This window comes from Thermobia domestica, unplaced genomic scaffold (genome assembly GCF_964235325.1).
Source record: "Thermobia domestica unplaced genomic scaffold, izTheDome1.hap1.1 HAP1_SCAFFOLD_117, whole genome shotgun sequence".
NCBI lineage: Eukaryota > Metazoa > Arthropoda > Insecta > Zygentoma > Lepismatidae > Thermobia > Thermobia domestica.
In genome coordinates this window covers 335,432-363,337 of record NW_027655889.1, presented here as the reverse complement: position 1 = coordinate 363,337, position 27,906 = coordinate 335,432, and the positions used below count along the sequence as shown (strand labels likewise).

Here is a 27,906-nt window from a genome sequence, read left to right as displayed (position 1 = left end):
TCACGGTGGCTCAATAGTAGAGCGCTTGTCTCTGGCGCGTGGGGTTTCTGGTTCGATCACCGATCAAGTAAGTTTGTGGTGGACAATACTGTGGTTTTCTCGGGGATACTTCCGTTTCCTCTCACATTCTCATTTTACCAATGCTTCGATTATCATTCACTTGCCTTAATCGGCTGCCTTCCTTACTCTAAAGGGCATGGGAGGGGCGCGGTGTCTCAGTGGTAGAGCGTTCACCTCCAATATTTGGGGTCCCTGGTTCGATTTCAGCTCACGCCGTGTGGACTTTGTGGTGGAGAAACACCGTGTTCATGGGTTCTCCCGTTTCCTCCCACTTTCTTCATTCCACCATTTCATTCATTTCTCATAATCACCGTCTCCTTTAGCCTAACCAGCATAACTGTGGAACGTAAAACTTAAAAGAGTTTTTTAAAGGGCATAACCGTGGCATGTTAAAGTGAAATATTTCTTTTCTTTTTCATCCGCAACTTGAATCCGGTGAAGTTGGCGAGTGCACCGATCAACCCTTGGGACCGCGGTGGTTCAGTGTATTTTACGGAAGACAAGGCTCTTCTCACGAGCGGACACAATTTATAATGAGATACAAATGTGGGTACAAAGAACATTAGGGAACTTTCCAGTAAGAAGGCACATTACGTAAGATTTACGTGGTTCTTCCAACACTTTTCCCAGTATTTTATAGTGATTTAAATACGAATACTAGCTTTCGAGCACCAAATATGGTAAAAAGTAACATGAGAGTTTTGTACAGACACAAATCTTGGGGGAGTTGTGCGTCAAACTCGGGCAAATTATACTTAATTTTAAATCTATTTAATATCTCTGTTTTGTAAAAACTATGCATATTTACAGAATAACAGGCACAAAAAAAAAAAAAAAAAAAAAAATCACAAATATAAAAATTGCTTTATCGTCGCGCTAAAGAAATAATACTTCACGGCATAATTAAATTAACAAATAATCTCTGTGCAAAACTTGAGAAGTGCAATAATGCACGTTGTTCCTTGTTGATGTTGAGCTGCACAGTCATTTCTAAGCTCGCGCACATCTGCTAACCAGCTGCCCTGACTCTCGGACCTAAAGCGTTTTCACCAAAATTCGTATTTTGCAATACCTCAAAATATTACAATTTTTACCCCTGCGTCATCCGCAAGCGCGCTTTGATTGGCTCTTACAGTTCCTCGTTCTTAGTACACTGCGTGTGACTCCTGTTATTTCAAGTCTCCCACAGCTTCAGAGATAAGTTAGATTCAATGAACGATTGTAGTCTATGAATTAAGAAGTAAGAAAAAGCTTGTCCCAACAGTCCAGCTTCACTAAAATAAAAATAATATTTAAAATAACATAAAAATAAAACTATTACAAATGATGGAGCGCACATGTCTAGTGCGGTGGATCTCTGATTCGATCCCAACTCGCGCCGACTGGACTTTGGGCTGGGCGAACACTGTGTGCGTAGGCTTTATTGGGAGTTCTCATGTTTCATTCTACTTTCTTAATTTCGACCATCTCGCTCATTATCACAGTCTCCCTTAGGCTCGGAGCATAATCGTGGGATATTTCAAAAAAATACAGAATAGCTGTTCCCCACCACACTATTCCGGCTCCAAGAGAATGGGTTACAGGATCACGCCACCAGTCTCAGAAAATAAATAATTAAAAAAAATAGATATATGCTTTTAGAAAGAAATTGAATGTTATTTTTGCACAATATGCCCTTCAGAAGTGTACCCTACTATACTTTTTTAGCTTCTTTCATACAAAGGATAACAGCCTAGTTGCTGACGTCCCCAAGAATCCCCTCAATCAATCCTTTCATAAGAAGAATAAAATAAAATGCTACCAAAAATGTATAAACCGTTAACCATGGTAAAGTCGTAGATTATTTCTAAGGTTCGTGGCCCTATGAATGTACAAGGTCCATTCAATGAATAAGGAAAAAGTTGTATTAACCCGAGAAAGCCCATGCTAATTTTACCTTTAAAAGGCCCAGGGGGTGCCTCTGAGGCTCCCTGAACTCACCGCGACCATTTGTATTTCCCGTCATTAATAGGAAAGGCTAGTCACTACTTTGCTATGAAATCATTTGTCAATGGTAATAAACAATGAACAGTATCAAATAATTAGAAAAGTACATACTTCAATAGGAGACTCAGAGACACCCCTTGGGCCTTTACGTTAGTATAAATAAATAACTCTATTTTTTTTAGGTAAAGTAAAAAAAATGCTTAGGAAACACAATTAGAGGGTGTATTTCAAAGAGATAGAAAAATTCTAGAGCGCAGGACACGGGACGAAATATCTATTAAGAATAATGCCATTAAAAATTGACCAGGGTGCGTCCGAGGCACCCCTTGGGCCTTTACTTCAATATAAAAAATAACCCTATTTTTTTCTGAAGTAAAATAAGAAAACAACTCAATCAGGGGGCATATTCCAAAGAGATAGGAGAATTCTAGAGCGGAAGACACGCGACGAAACATCTATTAAGAATAATTGCATTAAAAGTAGACCAGGGTGCCTCTGAGGCACCCCCTGGGCTTTTTCGGGTTAAAAAAAAAAAAAAAAAATATGAAACTTCGACAAAGTTTGTGCTTCTCTGTTATTTTTTGGGTCGTGTACTAGAACTATTATCAGGTGAGCCTGACATGCCAGACGGGCCAGACCATGGAATAATGTTAATGTCGTTGATCTGTGCACAACGATAAAAGGCTTTCCAATTCTACTGAAAAAATTATATATATATAGGAAATCATGACGAAAAAATATAGGTTTCGTGAAGCTGTGAAAAAGGAACATTTCAATTATCCAATAGGTAGAAATAAGAAAATCACATGGAAATTACACCAATTCTTATATGAACATACATTCTACTCTAAATATAACTAAATGGGTAATTATTTCGTTGCAATATTTTATAGTGCTTTCGTACGTAGCTCACCAGTACTAAGCAACGATCATAAGGAAAGTGTAAAAAAGATTTTCATCAGAAAATCAGTGTTTGTACAATTATTTGCGTACAGTTAGTGTAAAAAGAATTGATACACCTAAATAAATTATTTATAAGTCTTTAAAATCACTACTCTATACAACTTTTTAATGAATATGATGAAATTAGTTTATTTTTTGTTCCATTTTGTAGATATATAAACACTTTTTGCGCTAACTGTATATTGTTTGCTATAATTATCTTTAGACAACAAGCAGGAAAGGATGAAACACAGAAAAGTCTCCATTCAACCACCCTACTGTGGAGACAAAAGGCCCTCCAACCCTCCACATCTTATTTCCTTATATTATTTTCACAAGTGGAAGTAGCAATGCCACAAAAATATAGGAGGTTTCGTTAAAATATACGAAATATAGGAGTTTATAGCAAGAGACGCAAATATATAGGAAAAATAGAAAATATAGGAGCATTGGAAAGCCTGCGATAATTTTGATTTGGAAAATGTCCCAATACTGTTTGAAGGATTGAAATCTGGTCTTTTCACGTTGTTAAAGGTTCATTACATTGTTTGGGACACTCAAGTTAGTAATTTAGTAAGAAGAATAGTTAAAAAATAATAGCTTGAAATGCTTCAGTCGCGATATTCTCGAGTTCTTTTAGCCTCAAATCTTCTCATTACAAGGACACATGTTAAGTAAATAATGAGCATTCACGAGAATGTTTTCAAATACATGTTTTAATTATGATAACATTTATTATTAATGTTTTGTGTCTTCAACATAGACCGCCTATTGCTCTTATATGCTACTTTGCTGTATTGCTATGATGAATTGTGACACTTCTGCATAACCTCATACACGCGCTAGCGAGGATAAATATGTATCTCATTGGAGCATAATCAATCTTAATAATATATTTAGAAAAACTTATGTATGTGTTCTCTTCTTTTCTGCTTAGAGCTGATAGTGCATTAATATAGAACATGCAAGGACTACGGGAACCACGATGAGGTGAATTTGACACTAGCGTTGCATCCTGGTAAACAAACTAAAACTTTTTTAATTTATTCTGGCATGTATCTTAGGTTACGAGGACATTTCATTAGATGGAATGTGTGACAGTAATAAAACAAAGCTAATACGTGTGTTTCTGCGTCACGAAACAACTTTGTATACCTGAAATAAAGAAAGAAAAAATAATAATAATAATAATAAAGCAAGCATGTAAATGCGTCAAGAATGAAGTTGTTGTAAAATGGCGTGTGTGCTAACTAGTCAAAAAACGGCAGGGAAGTTAATCAGAAGGTCCCGTCTCATATAGCCTCAGTGCTGGAAAAGGTCATTCAACTCAAGCTAATCACCCAACCTTCAAATCAAAAGTACAGTTATAGGAACAAGCATGGTCTTATCCACGCCGAACTTTTACATTAACTTCCTACCTCAGCACTGGTTGAACTTTTACTGTGGTTAGGATTAAGTTATAGCTTTACAATCTGGATCTACGATCAAACTAACTAACTAACTCTGTGGCCTATAGGACCCAGAGGTTCAATGCCACGTTCACAAAAGCTCTCCACTGACTTCTATCCTTGACCAATTGGATCCAGTTTCTACTTTGTATTCCAATCTCTGCGAGATCCATCTTAATATTGTCCTCCCATCTGCGCCTAGGTCTTCCTAATGGCCGTTTTCCGATTGGTCTTCCATTCAAGACTTTGAAAGCGCTTCTACTTTCTTCCATTCTAGCTACATGACCTGCCCACCTAAGCCTCCTAGACTTGATGACCCTAACATCGTTGGGTAAACCGTATAAATTATGTAGTTCCTCGTTATGAAGTTTCCGCCATTCCCCATTCCCGTTCCTCTTGGGTCCGAATATTCGTCTCAGGATCTTGTTCTCAAATACTTTCAGTCTAAGTTCTTCCCTCAGAGTAAGCGACTATGTTTCGCAACCATACATAACAACAGGCATGATTATCGTTTTATATATTTTAAGCTTCATATTCCTCGACAGAATTCGTGACAAGAGATTTTGAACCGAATAGTAACACGAATTCTCTGCTTTTAGTCGACATTTAATTTCTTCGTGGATATTATTTTCGTCTGTTAATACTGATCTTAGATATCTGAAAGTATCCACTTTATCAAAAGTAGTATTTAATGTTTTAACGTATCCATAATTTGCTGTTGTAAAATTTGAAAAATGAAAAGAGAAAGATCCCGGTGGTGGTCGCTTGTAGCGCCAGGTTTTGTAATAATAAAAAGAAAATTGAGATGGCGGGTTTTGGGTTCATATTCCGTCTGTCACTATTTATTCCCTGTGCACCACCGTTAAAGTCTCCGTTCCTCGAACTAAAATGGTTTGTGACTCGATAAGGATTGATCTCACGGTTAGGAAATCCTATCTCCCCGCGGTGTCCCAGGGCTTTAGGGAAATAAGATCCCTCTAAAACCGTGTAAGCAAATGAAACTTGATATTATTCGCTTACGTATCCTGAATTCACATGCTGCAACGCTGAAAGAGAATTTTGCTCTAATGTTTGGTTTGAGTGGACGAACTAGACTGACTCTCACTTTCCAAGTGGACTGAACCATAATAGTAGTAATAAGAATAAAACCAGAAAATAAATGAATATCTAGAATTTAGATTTTAATTGGAAATTCTGAATATCAGTCTAATCCCCACTATAGTCGAGAAATGCTAATATTGCCTAATTTGCCTAACAGATCCTTTGGAAACCAATGATATGCTTGAGGTTTGGGATACAACTTGTTTATGAAAGAAAAAGCTTACGAATTTGATTAACAATGTAATAAAAGTTTTAATGAGCAAATGAAAACAATAACAAAAAAATGTTTTCTAAAAAAAATTAAGCAAGCAGAAGGTTAATATTGAATTTTGGGTTTTCTGACAACAAATGTTCAGAATAAGGCATAAGGCCTTAACACAAAAAGAAATCAATTTAAGTAAATTACCTCGGGGCTTTCTTTCTTGAACTATGTAGTGAATGAATTGTTATCATTAACCTGACACAAATAAACAAACTGTGGAATTGATGTTTATAACCAGTGCTAGATGCAATCTTACATTGTTTACATTCTATATAGAGCTTTCCTGATTTACTTAGATATTATACCAAACTGGTTAAATTACAATTTTGCATTTGAAAAATACCTAATTATTTGACATCGCATGCTAAGTATATAGTTTACGTTGATTAGCTGATTTGTTTTGACTATAACCTTTTTAATATTCACGAGATTAAGATATTACATAGCTGGACGGAATTTTGAATATAACAACCTATATTTTATTCGGGTGAAAACTAAGTATTGAAATGATTTAAAATGAGTTAAACTAGTTGAAGTAAGTGGAAATGAGTTGAAGTAACTTGAACTAAAATAAAATAAATTGAGAAACAAGTCATGACTTTGATTTGAGATTTGTGGGAAGTATGAAAGAAACATAGAATGATCCAAAGGAGTTAAATAAACCTACTGCCTGACTGCTAACCATTTCTAATTATTTAAATTAATAACTGAGAATGAGAATAAGTGCACTAAATATGCACTTTGACATTTACCTAACAAGCATACACTATCAAATACATAAAATCAATGAGCGTAGCATTACCATTTCGTTATGCATAAAGGCTACATATATATACTCATATTAACACAAGTAGAAAATTAATAGACACAAACATATATCGATATATATATATATATATGTAAAATCATAAGTAAATACATGCATACATACATAAAAAATCAAATAACACATGAATATAAATAATAAATGTCAAGACGTCTCTCGAGATTTCTTTAATCTGAATATATTGAGTTTTTCGTGATTTTCTCTTTATTATTAATAGGATTGGTATACGGCCGGACATTTTTATGTATTCGTCTAGTTTGTTCGTCTAGTTTATGCGCATAAACGTCTGATCGCTCGATTGTTAGAGGATCAGACTGACGTAATAATTGCGGCTTTACTTAGCCTACTTCGTATTTTTCATCTGTATTCTACCTGACTGTACTAATGTCGGTTCCGCTTTATTTATGGATTACGTATCTCCAACCAAGAAAATGATTAATTGCGAGACTAGTCGCATATACATCATAGTTACTAATTAATCCTTTAGCTCTCTTACGTAACATATATTTGATGACTCATTACAATATTATTCATTAGAGTTTTACTAGTATATAGATCGAAATAGACTCATTTAGTACGTTCACTTCTATGCAAAATTACTTTACAAACACTATAATCTTTGGACAATTGAAACAATGTCTTGAATATATTTTCTAGGAATATCTATTATGTCTTGTTCAAAATTATCTTACAGTTCTCATATTACATGTACATAGCGCAGATGATGCATTTTTATTTCATACAAATTTCCATATGTTAAAGTAAATACTTCTTTCATCGTTAAAGGTCTACAACCCGTCATTCGATCTACTTTTAAATTAACTTTCTTTATATGTTATCAAAAAAAATCTAAGCGACAAATAGAGAAATGACCTAAACTACTATCTCCTTAATAAAAACAACGACATATTCACTAAAGTCACAGAATATATATATATAGAAGTATCATTTTAAAAAGTATCTCTATTTTTAATAAGCCTTGCTCAAAAAGAAAGAAAAAAAAGAGTTCTAATTGTTTAGCAATTACAGTTCGAGTTGGAAAATCTTTTCTCCACGCGGTGTAAATACGTTAACAGTTTTTAGATAGTTCCGACTTTTATATCGCGAACGTCTTGCATTCTATTCAATGACGAAAATTTCCCTTTTGGAATCAACAAAAAATAATTTGGATGGGTCCTACCTTTCGTCGTACACACTGCTCTCACCACCAAGCTCACAACTAAGCTCAGCACACACATACAGATGTCCCTGCGTTTACTGGCTTCCTTCTTTCGTGCGAAGTGTCCTGGATTCGGAGTTCCTCTCTTCGATTCCCGCTGCGTCCTCCTCTCAAACTGGAAGGGGCGTCGCTCTTGGGCGTCTCCTGATCCATCAAGGTGGGGCTTCTGTTGGTCCATTTCTGATAGGATGCACTCTCACTAAAAGCACTTTCAGACGTCACACTGCACCAACATCACTCTCGGTGTTAAAAGTGTAGTGTTACACGGATAAACAGTGTTTATTGTTTTTAAGCATTGTGTATAATACTTCAAAAACTGATTATGTATGATTAAAACTAGTTCAAGTGCTTTCGGTGCGTATGTAGGTTATTCTAATTGTCTGTAATAGCTCGTGATTACGTTTATAAGTACGAAACTCTGTCACTCAAAAACAATGTTTGTAGGCGTTTCGCGATCTATATATATATATATATTAGCAGCGTTACAAAGTTTATATATATATGTTTATATATATAAATATATTTTGAAGAAGATCAATGTGTAGGTTACTATGCTAAGGAAAGATTGTAATTTCGTACACTCGGCTTCGGTAAGTTTAGCCGCACATTGTTATTGTGAACTTAACTTTTGATTATGAATGTAGTGTGTGTGTAAGTTCCGGGTATGTTTTTGTGTTGCGGTGGTACGCTGTTTCCCGGTGAAGAATTATTTTACGACTGCCTTGGAGTTTTGAATTTTTAACCTGCCGAACTTTTTGGATACGCCTCTAACGGTGTCTTCGATTTCGTCTCTGCTCTCTTATTCGTTAAGTCATTTTGGTGTCCTAAATTTTGATTCTCTTGGTCTCCGCCTAGTTACGGTGTTCGGGCGTCGTTTCTCTAACGTACGTGCTTCCTTCAAATTTCACATGTTATATCGAAAATTTTTATGAGAGTTGATTTGGCACCTAGTCGTCTCGTGCGTGGTTTTGGACCATTTCACAGTTCTATGTTAAAATTTTATCTTGGTTCTGAGTGGCGACGTATGGTCTATGCTGTGATTTTGACAAATTCGCAGAGATTATATTTCTGCTTGGATTCTATTCAACGTGTTAGGACTTTATTATTTTTCTCAATTTCACAAAAAGATGCTAAAAGCTGTTTTGTTCTTCTTTCTTGCGTTCACGCGAGGAACTCTGCTGTGTGTGGTTTTCTACGTGTGTGGCTTAGGCAGTGGTATTGAGAGACAATGGAAGGGTCTTCCAACTGTCCTCGCCGCACGGACAGGTATACAGAAAAAAATAAAACATCTTACTTCTCGGATAGTAAGGGAAAATAGAGAATGTCCTTTTCCTCTTTAAACAAACAAAAATGAAAATGAAAATTATATTCACTAATGTTCATAATTATACGCAAAATTGAGTTTAAAAGATTTATTTAAAAATTAAATAAAAATGGTAATGATGCAACTGTCACAGTTATCCCCCTCCTAAGATGGAGCAGATGATGCAACTTAGTTGAAGCAGATCTCCATCCTAAGAGAAACTTTGTGATTGACATTGCATCATGAATTCTAGGTGCAAATTGAACATTACATAAAAATCCGAACCCTAATTAGAAATTTCAAAGTTCACAAAAATATTCTGAAGTACATGAAAATCCTATCCCTAATTTTGACGTTCATAGAAAAGTTGAAATATATAAAAAAAAATCCAAACCCGAATGGTTTTTACCTCGTGTGCTCTGATCTGCTAGTGGATGATAGGTCTCAGGTGTCGAGTTTGTGGTCAGTTCAAGCTGCTGGACACAAGCTTATGAGGCATGTTTTAAGTAATATGACTTTTATCTTAATTGTCTCTTGGAGTTCTTCTTTAATTTTCTTCCTTCTGGTCTGCATCATCGCAGGTGTAATAATTGGAACTCTTCGTTATTTTATCTGCGCGGGATACGACTTCTTACTTTTCTTCCAAAGTGCTGGCTGCCCTAGGTAACAAAACAACAAAACAATAATATTATATCATCTTCAGCGTCTGGGATCATCGGGAAAGAGAGCATTGGTTACAGAGGGTGGCATGGAGCTTCAATTCCTCCATGTGCGAGGGCAAAGCCACTGCTCGCACTTCTGCTTTTATCCTTCGGCCATGATTCTTCTTCAGTAACACAACTTTAAAATATAAGGAGAGTAAAATGATTAAGGCAAAGTTCCATGTCGCGAACATCCAATTGTGGGAACTTGCAAACATCTTGGTGGAATTGTCATCTGCTCGCAGCTCGTAGCTCACTACTCTTTGGCTCGGCGCGTTTTCGCAGGTATCATCACCAAGGGGAAGGGGTGCGTTGAGTCTCTGCTCTAAACGCAAAACTCCACTTCAGAGAGCTCAAATCGGGAATCCTTCTCTACCGATTGCTCTGTATATAGGCACTTCTTCGTGCATAACAAAAATTATATCTCCTGGGCCGGTTTTAATGCTGGGTTGCGCACATTGGTGAACATCTTTTTCCAATCTTCCTCTGTAATTTGGTTTGTCTCACATCCGGTATCTGAAATAAAGTTAAAGTAAATACGCTGGTAAACAATTTCACTTCTGGGCATTATGCGTCCATATAATTCATCTTCTTATTCTTTATGTTTATCTTCTAGGGTTAGCCACTTGGATAAGAGATGCAGGTATATTCAACTGAGCTGTGCAATAGACAAAATTCTCTTATATTTCTTTCATTAGTTCTCTTGCTAAATTTTCTCCTCCGCGCTGATGTTTCAGTTTTCTTCTTTTCTTGCATTATCTTCTTGCAATTCTTCCTCTTTACTTCTATGCAATCATTCTATTACTGTGCTTCTATTTGTTTTCATGCCATTGTGTATTTGAGGTTGTTTTCTAGCAAGCTGTCACGTGACCTTGACTCGAACCTGGACCGTTGCAGGTCAATTTTTAGTAAACAAATGTCATGGCCGGGTGAATGGTGACAATGCCGATACCATTCTTCTCATTTTCGGGGTTTTCCTCTCTATCATCTGGGTACCTCCAATTGTCATTACTCTCTTCTTGAGTTCTCACCACTTTGATAGGGGTACTCATTGTATCGTTTTGGCCATCTTTACATCGTGCGTCTAACTTGTGTTCTCCTCTCCTGGTACCTTCATCCTGAACGGTAATACATTGCGGATTTGCTTCGTTCTCCCAGTTATCATCGCTCATCTCTTGTGTTTCATTTGGTCTGACTTGACTGTGAATCTCTTGTCGGTCACATGGACTTCTCTGGCCGTTGTAACTTATCCATGCATCTTGGTCTTCGAACTCAAGTATTCTTTTTCCTTCCGTATGTCTGGAGTCTTCTGCCGGTTTTCTCCATGGCTTCGGGTGATTATTCCTCCGGCAGAAGTTATGGCTGCGTTGCCATCCTGGACGTTTGTCGTAGAAGCCTTTTATTCTTGCATCCTTATGCCGTATTGGCTGTATTCTTGTCTTCCCAGGGACCATTCTTCCACGCATTTTGCGTTTAATCTTGAATTTCGGAGCGTTCACAGCGTTGGAAACACTTGTACTTATCTCTGCAGGTGGGTCAGTCTGTTTGACCTCCTGGTGTGTATCTTGCACAATTTCTTCTGATGGAGGTTCCTCCAGTACCACTTCTTCCGGTTCGCTCCTTTCTACCATTTGACTGTGCTGTTCTCGTTCCGGAATGACCTCAGCGTCTTGCAGATTTTCCCCCTGAAGTGGTTCTTCTCGAATCTCATCTGTCTCATTCTGTTTGTCTCGGAGCCTTTCTCGCTCTTCTCGTTCTCTTCTCATTTCTTGAATGTTCTCGTCAATCTTTTTGTTAAGTTTTCTTATTTCTTCTCTCATTGTCTGGAGCATGGCGAACAGATTATTCTTTGTAGGGCTTCTATTGGGAGCGTCCGTCCGTTTTTCAGTCGCCATTTTGCTCCTTATCTCTGGCGTCTATGCAAAAAGTTTCTGCATCTGCAACTAAAAATATACGGCTTTGGTGCCAAATTATTTTTGCACACACACAAAAATAGATTTATTAATTACTAATTTAATTTTTTTAAAAACAGTACTCTTGAGGCATACTAATAAAATGTTTAGTTTCGTCGCTTATAATTGTTCACACACACAACACGTTTTACGTTATTTATTTACTTATTCATGAAATAAGCCTGAGTGTACGATCTTTTGCAATAATTCCAAAGCATAGTAATTCACACTTTAAATCATCTTATCTTAAATTTTACTAAATGCTATACTTAATCTACATTAATGTTGATACATTTCTAGCTTAATCCTATACATACTGAAAAATCAAATGATAAACGAATATATGCACACCTTAAATATAAACTAATAGAAGAAAAGTTATTTCTATGTAAATATATATATATATAAATGACTATTTTATAAATATATGGATGGTAACAGGTTCGATTTGATTTTAGCAACTTGTAGTTATTACCCTATTTCCTATTTTCCTCACCTGGTTACCTTATTTTTCTTCTTTTTCTTCTTTTTCTTGTTCAATCACCCATTTTCAATACAAATGAATTCTGCAAACTGAATATTCTCTATTGCTAGCTCAACGTAAACATAACTTACATTCTTCTGGCTGAAAAAGAAATGAAATTGGAGGGGAAAAGAACGTTGATCGTTCCTAGAAGTACTGTTCAACTTCCGTTGAATGTAGTTCGATTCCAAGGCTCATTATGTAGCTGATGATAATCTTAGCAAGTAGTTACTTTTTTTTTTTTTTTAAACCCTTCAATGGTAATCGAGTTCTTTGAAGTGTATTCGTCGAGACTGTAAAGTAATTATCGAGTAATTATCGTGTCTGACGATTAATTATCGAATCTAAAAATAAATTATCGAACCTGAAAGTTAATTATCGGGTTTAAAAAATTAATTATCGGGTTCGAAAATTAATTATCATGTCTGAGCATAAATTATCGAGTTTAAAATAAATTATCGAGTCTAAAAATTAACTATCGAGTTCGAAAGTTAACAATCGAGTTCCTGTTCGGATGCGCCATATTTGTAAAATTTGAAAAATGAAAAGAGAAAGATCCCGGTGGTGGTCGCTTGTAGCGCCAGGTTTTGTAATAATAAAAAGAAAATTGAGATGGCGGGTTTTGGGTTCATATTCCGTCTGTCACTATTTATTCCCTGTGCACCACCGTTAAAGTCTCCGTTCCTCGAACTAAAATGGTTTGTGACTCGATAAGGATTGATCTCACGGTTAGGAAATCCTATCTCCCCGCGGTGTCCCAGGGCTTTAGGGAAATAAGATCCCTCTAAAACCGTGTAAGCAAATGAAACTTGATATTATTCGCTTACGTATCCTGAATTCACATGCTGCAACGCTGAAAGAGAATTTTGCTCTAATGTTTGGTTTGAGTGGACGAACTAGACTGACTCTCACTTTCCAAGTGGACTGAACCATAATAGTAGTAATAAGAATAAAACCAGAAAATAAATGAATATCTAGAATTTAGATTTTAATTGGAAATTCTGAATATCAGTCTAATCCCCACTATAGTCGAGAAATGCTAATATTGCCTAATTTGCCTAACAGATCCTTTGGAAACCAATGATATGCTTGAGGTTTGGGATACAACTTGTTTATGAAAGAAAAAGCTTACGAATTTGATTAACAATGTAATAAAAGTTTTAATGAGCAAATGAAAACAATAACAAAAAAATGTTTTCTAAAAAAAATTAAGCAAGCTGAAGGTTAATATTGAATTTTGGGTTTTCTGACAACAAATGTTCAGAATAAGGCATAAGGCCTTAACACAAAAAGAAATCAATTTAAGTAAATTACCTCGGGGCTTTCTTTCTTGAACTATGTAGTGAATGAATTGTTATCATTAACCTGACACAAATAAACAAACTGTGGAATTGATGTTTATAACCAGTGCTAGATGCAATCTTACATTGTTTACATTCTATATAGAGCTTTCCTGATTTACATAGATATCATACCAAACTGGTTAAATTACAATTTTGCATTTGAAAAATACCTAATTATTTGACATCGCATGCTAAGTATATAGTTTACGTTGATTAGCTGATTTGTTTTGACTATAACCTTTTTAATATTCACGAGATTAAGATATTACATAGCTGGACGGAATTTTGAATATAACAACCTATATTTTATTCGGGTGAAAACTAAGTATTGAAATGATTTAAAATGAGTTAAACTAGTTGAAGTAAGTGGAAATGAGTTGAAGTAACTTGAACTAAAATAAAATAAATTGAGAAACAAGTCATGACTTTGATTTGAGATTTGTGGGAAGTATGAAAGAAACATAGAATGATCCAAAGGAGTTAAATAAACCTACTGCCTGACTGCTAACCATTTCTAATTATTTAAATTAATAACTGAGAATGAGAATAAGTGCACTAAATATGCACTTTGACATTTACCTAACAAGCATACACTATCAAATACATAAAATCAATGAGCGTAGCATTACCATTTCGTTATGCATAAAGGCTACATATATATACTCATATTAACACAAGTAGAAAATTAGACACAAACATATATCGATATATATATATATATATGTAAAATCATAAGTAAATACATGCATACATACATAAAAAATCAAATAACACATGAATATAAATAATAAATGTCAAGACGTCTCTCGAGATTTCTTTAATCTGAATATATTGAGTTTTTCGTGATTTTCTCTTTATTATTAATAGGATTGGTATACGGCCGGACATTTTTATGTATTCGTCTAGTTTGTTCGTCTAGTTTATGCGCATAAACGTCTGATCGCTCGATTGTTAGAGGATCAGACTGACGTAATAATTGCGGCTTTACTTAGCCTACTTCGTATTTTTCATCTGTATTCTACCTGACTGTACTAATGTCGGTTCCGCTTTATTTATGGATTACGTATCTCCAACCAAGAAAATGATTAATTGCGAGACTAGTCGCATATACATCATAGTTACTAATTAATCCTTTAGCTCTCTTACGTAACATATATTTGATGACTCATTACAATATTATTCATTAGAGTTTTACTAGTATATAGATCGAAATAGACTCATTTAGTACGTTCACTTCTATGCAAAATTACTTTACAAACACTATAATCTTTGGACAATTGAAACAATGTCTTGAATATATTTTCTAGGAATATCTATTATGTCTTGTTCAAAATTATCTTACAGTTCTCATATTACATGTACATAGCGCAGATGATGCATTTTTATTTCATACAAATTTCCATATGTTAAAGTAAATACTTCTTTCATCGTTAAAGGTCTACAACCCGTCATTCGATCTACTTTTAAATTAACTTTCTTTATATGTTATCAAAAAAAATCTAAGCGACAAATAGAGAAATGACCTAAACTACTATCTCCTTAATAAAAACAACGACATATTCACTAAAGTCACAGAATATATATATATAGAAGTATCATTTTAAAAAGTATCTCTATTTTTAATAAGCCTTGCTCAAAAAGAAAGAAAAAAAAGAGTTCTAATTGTTTAGCAATTACAGTTCGAGTTGGAAAATCTTTTCTCCACGCGGTGTAAATACGTTAACAGTTTTTAGATAGTTCCGACTTTTATATCGCGAACGTCTTGCATTCTATTCAATGACGAAAATTTCCCTTTTGGAATCAACAAAAAATAATTTGGATGGGTCCTACCTTTCGTCGTACACACTGCTCTCACCACCAAGCTCACAACTAAGCTCAGCACACACATACAGATGTCCCTGCGTTTACTGGCTTCCTTCTTTCGTGCGAAGTGTCCTGGATTCGGAGTTCCTCTCTTCGATTCCCGCTGCGTCCTCCTCTCAAACTGGAAGGGGCGTCGCTCTTGGGCGTCTCCTGATCCATCAAGGTGGGGCTTCTGTTGGTCCATTTCTGATAGGATGCACTCTCACTAAAAGCACTTTCAGACGTCACACTGCACCAACATCACTCTCGGTGTTAAAAGTGTAGTGTTACACGGATAAACAGTGTTTATTGTTTTTAAGCATTGTGTATAATACTTCAAAAACTGATTATGTATGATTAAAACTAGTTCAAGTGCTTTCGGTGCGTATGTAGGTTATTCTAATTGTCTGTAATAGCTCGTGATTACGTTTATAAGTACGAAACTCTGTCACTCAAAAACAATGTTTGTAGGCGTTTCGCGATCTATATATATATATATATTAGCAGCGTTACAAAGTTTATATATATATGTTTATATATATAAATATATTTTGAAGAAGATCAATGTGTAGGTTACTATGCTAAGGAAAGATTGTAATTTCGTACACTCGGCTTCGGTAAGTTTAGCCGCACATTGTTATTGTGAACTTAACTTTTGATTATGAATGTAGTGTGTGTGTAAGTTCCGGGTATGTTTTTGTGTTGCGGTGGTACGCTGTTTCCCGGTGAAGAATTATTTTACGACTGCCTTGGAGTTTTGAATTTTTAACCTGCCGAACTTTTTGGATACGCATCTAACGGTGTCTTCGATTTCGTCTCTGCTCTCTTATTCGTTAAGTCATTTTGGTGTCCTAAATTTTGATTCTCTTGGTCTCCGCCTAGTTACGGTGTTCGGGCGTCGTTTCTCTAACGTACGTGCTTCCTTCAAATTTCACATGTTATATCGAAAATTTTTATGAGAGTTGATTTGGCACCTAGTCGTCTCGTGCGTGGTTTTGGACCATTTCACAGTTCTATGTTAAAATTTTATCTTGGTTCTGAGTGGCGACGTATGGTCTATGCTGTGATTTTGACAAATTCGCAGAGATTATATTTCTGCTTGGATTCTATTCAACGTGTTAGGACTTTATTATTTTTCTCAATTTCACAAAAAGATGCTAAAAGCTGTTTTGTTCTTCTTTCTTGCGTTCACGCGAGGAACTCTGCTGTGTGTGGTTTTCTACGTGTGTGGCTTAGGCAGTGGTATTGAGAGACAATGGAAGGGTCTTCCAACTGTCCTCGCCGCACGGACAGGTATACAGAAAAAAATAAAACATCTTACTTCTCGGATAGTAAGGGAAAATAGAGAATGTCCTTTTCCTCTTTAAACAAACAAAAATGAAAATGAAAATTATATTCACTAATGTTCATAATTATACGCAAAATTGAGTTTAAAAGATTTATTTAAAAATTAAATAAAAATGGTAATGATGCAACTGTCACACTGTATTACGGTCCCGACGCACCTCCATGTATTTAGTTTTCTCTACGATCAAACTACACTAAATAATTAGTCAAATTCATAAACTAATTACCCCAATTATTCTTTCTCTCTCTCCTGGAGATCGGATTTTTATCTGCAACGTTAATCAATTTGGTATAAGGGAAGTCTATCATTTACGAATGAATAAATGAATGAATGGAGAAAAAAAAAATCATTCCTCACCTTTGACGACAGGTACCCCATCCCTATCAGTCACTAATATACAGTGAAGACCATCCACTCTGTAAATACAAGTTTAAACGAAAACGTTACTTTTCCATTATTAAACATAGGTATAATGTATAAACTCACCAGTTATTTCTACTTTTAATTTTAACAATAATTTTTGCTAATGAAATTGAGAATACAACACAGCATTGTTGAGCTTAAACATGCAATATTGTGTTCCTCGCGTAATGTAATTTTATTGTATCAAGAATTTAATTTATCTGCAGAATCAAACCACAAATATTCATTGCTGTTACGCTCAAAAATCTGTATCAATGTAAAATTGATGTAGATGTGAACATATACTGTTTACTATTGTAACCCATTTCATTTTTTTTTTTTTTCTTTTTTACTTTAATGTTATCTTGGTTCGAGATACAGGCCTATCCCTCAGATTAACCTGAGTAGTAAAGTACATGATATTCTTTACCGATGTCATAGGAACAAGTTCCGAAAGTATCACCAGAGGCCGCAAAATGCATATTAATTTAGCAAAATTCATGGACATTTAGCAACAAAATTTCTTAATTTTGCTTTGTAAACTTCATTAATAAAGTTCTTTGTTTTTTAAAATTATCCTTTTAGATTTCCGCAATCGAATAAATACGGTATGCTAACACAAAGTGGTCTCCATTACAAGAGAACGAAGGTTTGTAACGAAAGTTTCAAACGAAGAGCTATATAAGTGCAATGAATTTACATTATTAAGTTTTGTGAACTCATCAAATACCAACTAGGTACACATTCTCAGAAATAAAAATAGTCACATGTGAATTATCTACAGTTACCAAGGAAGATACCAGGAAGTATCGAAATTGTACAGTTTATTATCTTCTGGCGCAGTAAAGAAAAGAATAAGTGAAAGCTACTTCGTACACATTGTTACAAATATGATATGCGCCACCCTTAATTAGGTACACTAAAAGCATACTCATTCCATGTCAAATCTTCACGGGGGACTGGACTATTAGGTATTTTTTTGATATTTTTACCAAACATTACCTTGCTAATGACGTGCTGACAAAGATTACCAGACTTTTTCATCTGCCGCGTCTTGGATTTAGACTCAGTTTTCTTTACTACCGTGCGTCAAAACAAAAAAGTTTGCTATGGTGTAGAAAACATGCTGCTATACGGTTACTATGAAAGATAGGAAGTTGCGATTCATGATACTTCTAGTAGATCTGAATAGGAACTGTGGATTTCATTCTGTGGATATTATTGCACAAATGCATGATTTACAGGTTCTCAAGATCCATATACACATGGTGAGTTTTTTAACTTAAGACTGCAAAATGTCTGGAGCAAAACGCATCGAACAAAAAGGTAAGAAATAAATGGTAATATTATGGAGGGGAAAATTCACTTAGGACAAAATTAGTCCTCTCGCTCACTCTCTGGAGAAGAGATGAAGGCAACTTTGAAAGCTTAAATGGGGAACCACATTTTTTTCTTGCAGATTCGGATTTTAAAGGAAAAACTAAGTTTTATTCAAAACTTTTTTTTATTTTTTTCGATTCGTGATAGATAGCGCTAACTAGCTTCAGTAAGGTTTCTTCAATTGGGAGCCTCCCACGTTTCATTCTAGAATAAATTGTGATAAATAGTACCATTGTTTCGCCTTAAACATTTTCTCGACTCGTGGAAAAATGAAATGAAATCTACGTCCTATGGTTATGCCGACTAACCTACGGAGACGGTGATGATAAGAAATGAATGAAATGATAGAATGAATAAAGTGGGAGAAAACGGGAAAACTCCGAGAAATCCCACGCACACTGTGTTTGTCCACCTTAAAGTGCACTTGGCGCGAGCTGGGATCGAACCAAGGACCCCATGCACCAGATGCGACTCGTGGAAGGTCGCGTGAAAGATGGCTCTTCGTGCGGCGTGAATTAGATAATTCAAAACGTGGTAGTGTATAAGTAATTAGGTGTAGTCTGAGATGGTAATCATAGTTGGCTACAAGCACTTCATCGGCTGCATCTCTCCGTAGTCATAAAACTATGCAAAACTAGTTCAAAAACAATAAATGAACGTAATTCAAAATAAATGAAACAACTCAACGAATGTAGAAGAAATATCCAATAGAACGTGGTGTCAGTAGTACTAAAAATGTGAAATAAAAAACAGTTCAATACAAAATAAACGAATTAAATTCTTGATTAACATTTAAATTAACATCTTTCTCAATTAAAGAAGTGTGTGAAATTAAAAAAAATAAAAAAAAGTCAGCCTGTGAAGTACCGTCGGCGTGGACTAGAGAGAGACATGCAACTGATACAATGATTGGCACCCAACTACGATTACCACCTCACACTTTATCTATCTGCACTGTTACACCTGAATTCTATGAATTCACGCCGAATACAGAGCTAACTTACATGCCACCTATCAGAACTCGAGAAAAAGTTTACGGCAAAAGATTAGTACTATTACCGCAGATTTGTTTTGGAATGAAAAGTGAGGACTCCCAACAGAAGAAACCTTACTGAAACTAGTTTTCAATTATTACAGTAGCATCTGTCACGAATTGGGGAAAAAAAACGTTTCGAATAGAATTTACTAATTTTTATCTGTAGAATCCGAATACAACGGTAACGTGTACTTATATTGTTCATTTTTCATTTAGGGCAAAAAATGTTATTTCATATGGCACTAGCCACATAATAGAAGAAGAAATGTTATAGTGAATCATGAGTAATGTTTTGTAAATGTTTATTTTTCAGTTGCTAGGTAGAATTGTTTATTTATCCGTTGTCATGACACTGATTTCGTTACCGAGGAAACAATTTGTATATAAAGAGCCAGATATAACGAACCAAGACGCCAGGTAAGGTTGACATATGCTACAGAATTGTAAAGTAAATTACATTTATAGTGAAATATAGAGTATTTGATGGATTTTAAAGCTGGTGTATAATTATATAAAAGATTTTCGTAAAAATAGTCACTATATCTGAAAATTCTTAAGCGAACTTCGAAACTGCAATATAAAAAATGGGGATTCCCATTAAAGTTTCCAAAGGTGCCCCCCACTCTAATCCCAGGGGGGTGGGAGGGTGGCAAGGGGGTTAATTCTATCACAGACGAATTTTCTCCAAAACATTAACTTTAATTCGGACATCTTTGTCATCCGATGCTTATTTCTCCAGACAGCCTCAAGTTAAATAAAATCTTTTCAGTTTTACGTCCCACGGTTATGCTGGCGAGGTTAAAGGAGAGGGTGATGATAGGAAATGAATGAAGAAAGTGGAAAGAAACGGGAGAACCACCGAGAAAAACCACGCACATGGTGTTTGTCCAAGCCTCACGTTAAAAAAAAAAAAAAAAAAAAAAAAAAAACGCATAAAACTGTTTTGGGAGCATAAAAATCGTGCATCTGTGCAAACCACAAAATGAAATCTAGTTTCTATTCAGAACTAGTAGGAGTATCCAGGACAAATAAATAAAAATAAGAAATAAGACAAAAAAAAAAAAAAAAAAAAAAACTTTTGATTTTTGGAGCCAAAGTTGCTGTGAAGGAGTTTGAACTACAACTATATATTTTCCCATATCCGAAAACCTTTCTAGCCACAGTCTTATGCAGAAAACCCCACCCTGTGATTTCAAGTACTTTTGATTTTACAGGCTTTCGAAATTGGTAAATTTTATACGGCGGAGTCCGGTAGTACTTTCGCAACAATTTTTATAGAGATAGTTGGTGAGTACTTCAAATTATATGCCCGTAACCAAACTCCCTCTATAAAAATTGTTCCGAAAGTACCACAGGATTGTGAAACACGTATTTTTGGATAGCACACATATTAGTTCCTAAGTGAAGTGTTAACCCAACTACGGTAGGTCCCATACTGTTGGAGCTATGGACCTTTAAATTCAATTTTTTCATGTTTTCGGCATCCTATAACTTTGAAAGGAAGCATTTATGCACCCAGGTTGGTCTATACTTTGTATCTTATCTTGGTGTCAGGTATCACCTTCCAAACGTTGTCAGTGTTGTTTTGAAACACCCTGTATATGCACTCTTACCTTGAGCTAAAAGTATATATTCAATATGTGTCCCATAACACTCATACGAAAACATTTTACCTCAGGTAAGAGTATATATATTCAATATGTATCATATAGCATCTATAATTAAATATTTTACCTATACATTGCTTATACTTCAAACAGACGGAAATCGGATGTTTAAAGTAAGTGGAAATTTTGATCTAAATTTTTGAATGTAGCGAAGAAAATTAATAAATCACTTTTAAAACTATTTTTAACCCTTTAGAGACAGCTACACGGAGTGGACAGGTGAGATCTTATAGGCTTCGTTTGCGTAACTAAGTCATTCAATCCAAAATCGTACGCTTGGATGGTTTTTCTTATTTTTCGTCTCTAAAGGGTTAAAATATTTTCTTTGATTATATTACAATCACTACAAATCCAAGGACATGTAAGCTTCGTACCTAAGACACAAATCTTTGTTGAAGTATTTCATACTAAGAAATTACATACTGAAATTTTTCTCATATTTAAATATATTACACTGAAATTTCATTTATACCTTGAAATTTCATTTTTTGCTTATAGAAAGGATACAAAATCGTAAAAGTGTGGTCTATACTACCTATGTTTTCTATGTCTGAGGTCCTACATTCAGTTCGTTGTGGGGCCAGAAGCTCCACGTAAAATATAAAATACTTCTAATATAAAGCTGTTTACTTAAACTCTCAGTAACAAATAACAAATAACAAATAATAATAATAATAATAATAATAATAAACCAGACTAGGAAAAATACTCACTTCGACAGAAGTTTATGAAGATACTTCTTCATTTCCTGCAAAATATAAAAAACATATTTCAAAAAGGTGACCATATTCAGTTTCACACACGAATACAAATACATTTTAAAGAGAAAAAATTCACTTACTACTTCAAACATATCAATTTCTGTCCCTGGTGACTATGAACACGTTTTACACATGGTCCTTCGAGGCCGAGTGACTAACGCTTGTATTTTCTGTCGATTCGGGTTGAATTCCCGCTGGGAGGTACTTACCGCCAATACAAACCGAAGTAGCGGTTCGAATCCCACTTTAAACAAAAAGTCCCTTTCAAATAAGAAGAGTGCTGGAAAAGACGTTAAAGTAAAAGCAAATCCAATCAATCTAATTTATATCTATCTAAAGTATTAAAAAATAAATCACGTATCTTAACATATTTTTCATTTCTATTAAGATCGCATCATTTCTACATACATCCAAATTTCTGACATCTCTATTGAAGCTAGCAGTCTCTTACAATGAATATTCAGATGCAAAATGTACATGTTAGTTCTGTGAAGTTACTCCGAACTATTAAAACTTGATTTTAAATAATGCACATTACCTTGAAGGAAGTGTGAATCTTCAGATATCCATAATACTTCTTCTTTCTTGTGAGACTAATAAATATTTATATTTATGTGCATAACATCAAAATAACTACGAACCAGCTTCTTTAAACGTGCTGGTCTATTTTATTCACTGTTGCCAGATACCAATTCTCGCCTGTTGCCATAAAGTTGTATACAAAATCACCAAAATCTTATACACTTGGACAAAGTATCAGTTTAATACTTCCGCAATTTTCCTCTAGAGATTTACGCATGCAGTTTCAAGAGTTTAAAAAAAAAATTCTATAGTTTCCTTAGTGTGACAAATGTAATCAATTATTTTTTATTAATTTTCGAAAGAACTAGAAGTACTAGCAGAATACACGTTCTTCGCACGGGAAGAATATGTTTCATTTTGGACATAAAAGAGTGAATTTGGATTTAAACGGCATCGGAAGTGTCACTGTTCGTATCAGCGGCCCCGAAAACTAGGGATTCCACTTTAATATAGGTTATTTTTGATCATTTTTAAATACCTCCAATAAGTTGCACCATCAAAGTGAAATGATAAGAGCCGTCGCAGATCCGAACCTAATCTATGTTGAAAATTTGATCGAGATCGCTGTCGGGTGGATCAAGCACTCCGAAGTCACAAACACTGTGACTTCCATTTTTTTATATATCAGGGTGTCTACTGATACTGGAATTTAATGTTGATACTGGAAATACACTGGAATTTTGATTCACATACTGGAAAAAATATGAAATATACAAATATTATTCTTTACAATTTACCCTCTAATTTTTAATTCCAGAAGTCCAGTGTAATAACAATCTTGCAAATATAACTAGAATACAGTTGGTGGTTTTGAGTTTTACGTCCCGTTCAACAGCGAGGCTATATGAGACGTGGACCTACTGATTAACGTGGAATCCGAACCACATGAGCTCCCACTGGGAATATAACTAGAATACAGTAGAATAATACACAATTATTTAAGTTATAATATAACTTAATAATACATTTATATAATACAAATTTAATGCTCTTGGCTCATTGTTTCAGGCCTCCGAGCAGGGTGTCTACTAGCCATGAAAGTCATGAATTGAGGTTGTCGGTCAAAGGAAAGTAATGAAATTGAGCTTCAGATCATGAAAAAAGTGCTTTTATGCAACATCAATAAGATCTTTTTTTAATTTTATTTCTACTTTAATTCTCTATGAATAGAATAGAATTAAGTGTACTCCTTTTAAGACTGAGGTGCTTTGCTGTTATTTATCTCTGATTTAGCAGGTCAGAACTTTCATTTTCTGGTTGATTTATGAGAGTGTACTCTTTTTAGTCCAAATATTTCTTATCACCCTAAATTTGATCTACCTGGGCATGTCCCAGCAGTAGCCAGAATATTTTATGAGTAATTAAAGCTCATCTGCATTCTTACTGTGACAATCTTACGTGTTTTATTAGATTTTCAGTTCTTTAAAAGAAAATGAAATGTTATTTCAATAAATTGAAGAATTGCAGATAAAACTTTGGAATGCATGACAATTGAAGAAAGAAACAAGCATACACCTTAATCATGATGTTCACAGGCACATACCACAGCTACGCACATGATATTGTTCCTTGGACTTGGTCCTACACTTGTTGGAAAATGATTCGTGTACTGCTCTGGGAACTGGGTCAGATGAATTGATTCCAATGAATGTTCTAGTCAAAGTAAAAACTTGCCAAATCATCTACAGCAATCTGTTTCGTTTTCACTCGAGCAGACAGTACTACCAAATAGAAAGTTTATACGTAATACGATGTGAAACATTTTTCGTGAAACAACGGCAGTGTGAATATAGGCCTACGTAAATACTGTCATTATTATTATTATTATTATTATTATTATACTGTCAGTGCACAGCATACTGAATTGAATCTTGAGTGACAGTGAAAGTACTGTATGTATAAATTGAGTGTTCTTCCACTAGACTTGTTTACGCGTATAACCCCGTAGCTGACGCGCTTGTTCTCTACGGACGGAACTCCCCGCTTCCGCTCCGGCCCACCTAGCACAAGTCGGTTGTTTATGCACTAGTTCTTATGCTATAAGTTATGTCCACACTATTTACTGAGCCCTTCTGAAGGCAATCTGTAAGTAGTAATGGAGCTTCACATTTAGCGGATGCTCTGCTAAAAGAAATACAGAGTTCTAACCTAACCTAAAAAAGTAAGAAATGTGTCAAAATTTGGTAGAACCGCCTGCACGAATAATGTCTGTGTTTCTTGGCAAGGTTCTAGAACACAGGTCCCCCTTCTCATTTAGCTGTAATAAACAAAGAAAGCAACGTGCCCTGCGGGGCTCCAACCCGCCTTCATTCGCTAAGGCTCGCTCGGCAATACTATGTAAATTAAAGGATTGAGTATAGCCCGCTCCCCCCCCCCAGGGATTTTTAACGAATCATAGTGATTCTAGCGATTCATATTAGTTCATAATGAATCGGAATCACATGTTATAAAGATTTAAAATGTAAATCTTGTGGTAAGGAAGCTTTAGTATAATGATAATAATAAGTAGTAGTAGTAGTAGTAGTAGTAGTACTAGTGGTGGTGGTGACGACTCTTCCAGTTCCGGCGACAAACTGGGGGGAGCGGGCTATACACAAGCCTAAATTAAATATTAAATTTTGGTACGCTACTAATCTATATAGAGGGACCTGCGTTCTAGAACCTTCCTGTGTTTCTTATATCTATTGATGGTAAGTACTCAGTTCCACCTATATTTTCTTTGCAACTTCCAGTAACGCAAAGTACTAACCTAACCTAAGTAATACTGAATAAGTGGACATCCTTGAATGTAAGGGAACAGATTATGTTGAACAACACATTATATGCAAGACATTCAAATATATTAATATTCGTTGAAATACTCTTGGGCAGAATTGTAAATTTTCTTCGGATTTTTTTTTTTTTTTTTCGTAACTTACATTCTATTTTAGCGTAGCAGTAAATTTAGGTTCTTGTGAAAATAAGCGTGCGCACTTACGGTACTTTCTTTCTTACTAATTTGACAGCCTCTTACAGGTAAACAAGCACACAATCAATCACATTAAATGGAAGAAGCTTATGTATTTAAGATTATATATCGAATTACTTACTTCTGCCATCACAAACAATTAATTTTGCTTAAATTATTATTATTTTAAATCTGTTTACATGGACAGGCAAATTAACAATGAACTTTTTCTTCTTCTTCTTCTCCAAGACCACCAACGGTGAAATTGATCACTCAGCCATACGACATGTAGGCTACAAATGTAGACATTATCTTATGTGTACTACACAAAGGAGGACTAGTAAAATGAAAATGAAAATCAAATCTTTAAGCTTCAAGTTCCACCAGGCCGTTAGCCAGCCCAAAAAAGTAGAGGGGCCCGATCCAACCATATTATAGTTCATCACCATAGTTCATTTGCAAGCCTACCGTGAAAATTTCAGGAGGGCAGCAAAACTTTAGGGCAGCCGCACTAGACCCTCCTGGATACGGGCTTGCGTTCCACGCATATGCCGGCTGGGCTAAAGGAGACGGCGATGATGAGAAATGAATGAAATAGTGGTTGAATAAAGTTGGAGGAAACGAAAGAACCCCGAGAAATCCCACGCAGAGTGTGTTTGTCCACCACAGGGTGCGAGCTGGAATGTAAAATGATAACTAATTTGTTCATAATTAAAGGTTACAATCAGGAAAGAAAACATCAATATAGGAAAAGGTTAAAATCGGGAGAGAATTTCATATAGTGAAAGAGAGCTAAAACTCAAATAAACAGAACAAAAAGTTGGAGGAAATTGAGAAATACATATCGAAAAAAAGAAAACATGCAAAGGAAGAAGTATGAATGAATGAATAAATGTACAAAATAGAGCGTGCAGTTTTACTATAAGGATTCACAATATAAGTAGTAGTAGTACTAGGAGTAGGTGTAGTAGTAATAATAATAACAGGAATAGGTGTAATAATAATAATAATAATAATAATAATAATAATAATAATAATAATAATAATAATAAGTAGTTGTAGGAGTAGTAGTAGTAGTAGTAGTAGTAATCTGTTTACTCTTAGTAGTAGGAGTAGTAGTAAGTAGTACTAGTAGTATTAAGTAGTAGTAGGAGGAGAAAGTGTAGTAGTAATAGTAGTAAGTAGTTAGAGTAGGTGTAGTAGTATTACTAGAGTAAGTAGTTGTAGGAGGAGTAGGTGTAGTAGTAGGAGGAGAAGGTGTAGTAGTAGTAGTAGTAGTAAGTAGTAGGAGTTGTAGTAGATGTGCGTGATGTAGTAGTAATAGCAGGAGGAGGAGAGGTAGTAGTAGTAGGAATAAGAGCAGTAGTAGAAGTAGAAACGGGTTAGAAGCCCTGCAGGAGTTGGTTGGGTTCTGTTCTCGATATAAAACTGGGAAATTACAGATTTGACAAAATTTTATGGCAGCTTATGGAAGATTAAGTGCATTCAGGTTCGACTTTAATTTCTATATTTCCACGTAAATACGCATCTGAAAGGTAAGTGCACATCATATTTCTATTACTTATACACTATTTTGCATTACTGCTGTATCACCGGACCAATTTGAAAATGGAAAAAAGTACCAAAATGTACTGCATTCGGTTATATTTGGTAAGGTTACATTACTTTACGTTAGATTACGTTATTAGGCTGTAGTTTCACTATACGGATCCATAATATAAATAGTAGTAGTAGTAGTAGTAGTAGTAGTAGTAGTAGTAGTAGTAGTAGTAGTAGTAGTAGTAGTAGTAGGAACAAGTTAGAAGCCCCGCAGGTGTTAGTTGGGTTCTCTTCTCGACATAGAGCCTCTTTTCCGAAATTGCCATTTTTTTTTCTTTTCTATTTAACTCTTTTCCATTAGGCTATCATATAATATATTCATTACTTATAGACTGAATTTCTAAAGTTGGTCTGTAGCACTTACTCCGCCTTGATAACAAATTTTACTTTTTCACGGGACAGAAAGATGTATTGCCAAGACTACTTAATATGCCATAATTATATTTACAAAAGATTCTAAATATAACATAGACTTTTTCGCAGCAAATCCTAAAAGACATTGCCAACTAAAGGCGTTCTTTTGGGATATTCCCGAATGTTAGTGGTAGCGAAAAGTTTGCGTTTGGTGCTCATAGAGTAAGGTACGTAATAACTTCATCGGGAATTGGTGTGTTTCCCCAAATCCCAGTATTTATCACCCCGCTTTATAGTGCAAGCCACATATAATAGTGAATAA

General features: G+C 35.1%; 1 protein-coding gene across 1 annotated transcript in view; it reads right to left on the bottom strand.

Annotated features, from left to right (window-relative positions):
• LOC145676357 (ragulator complex protein LAMTOR3-B-like) overlaps window positions 1-25,895 on the bottom strand; it is a 35,726-nt gene extending 9,831 nt beyond the window's left edge. Inside the window, exons 1-3 of the mRNA XM_081747213.1 lie at window positions 25,774-25,895; window positions 22,055-22,089; window positions 17,214-17,272 (exon numbers count right to left, since the gene is read on the bottom strand). Coding sequence (XP_081603339.1) covers window positions 17,214-17,272; window positions 22,055-22,089; window positions 25,774-25,782 — 103 coding nt within the window. The 5' untranslated portion in view covers window positions 25,783-25,895. The remainder of the gene's footprint in view (window positions 1-17,213; window positions 17,273-22,054; window positions 22,090-25,773) is intronic.
• Window positions 25,896-27,906: the final 2,011 nt, after the last annotated feature.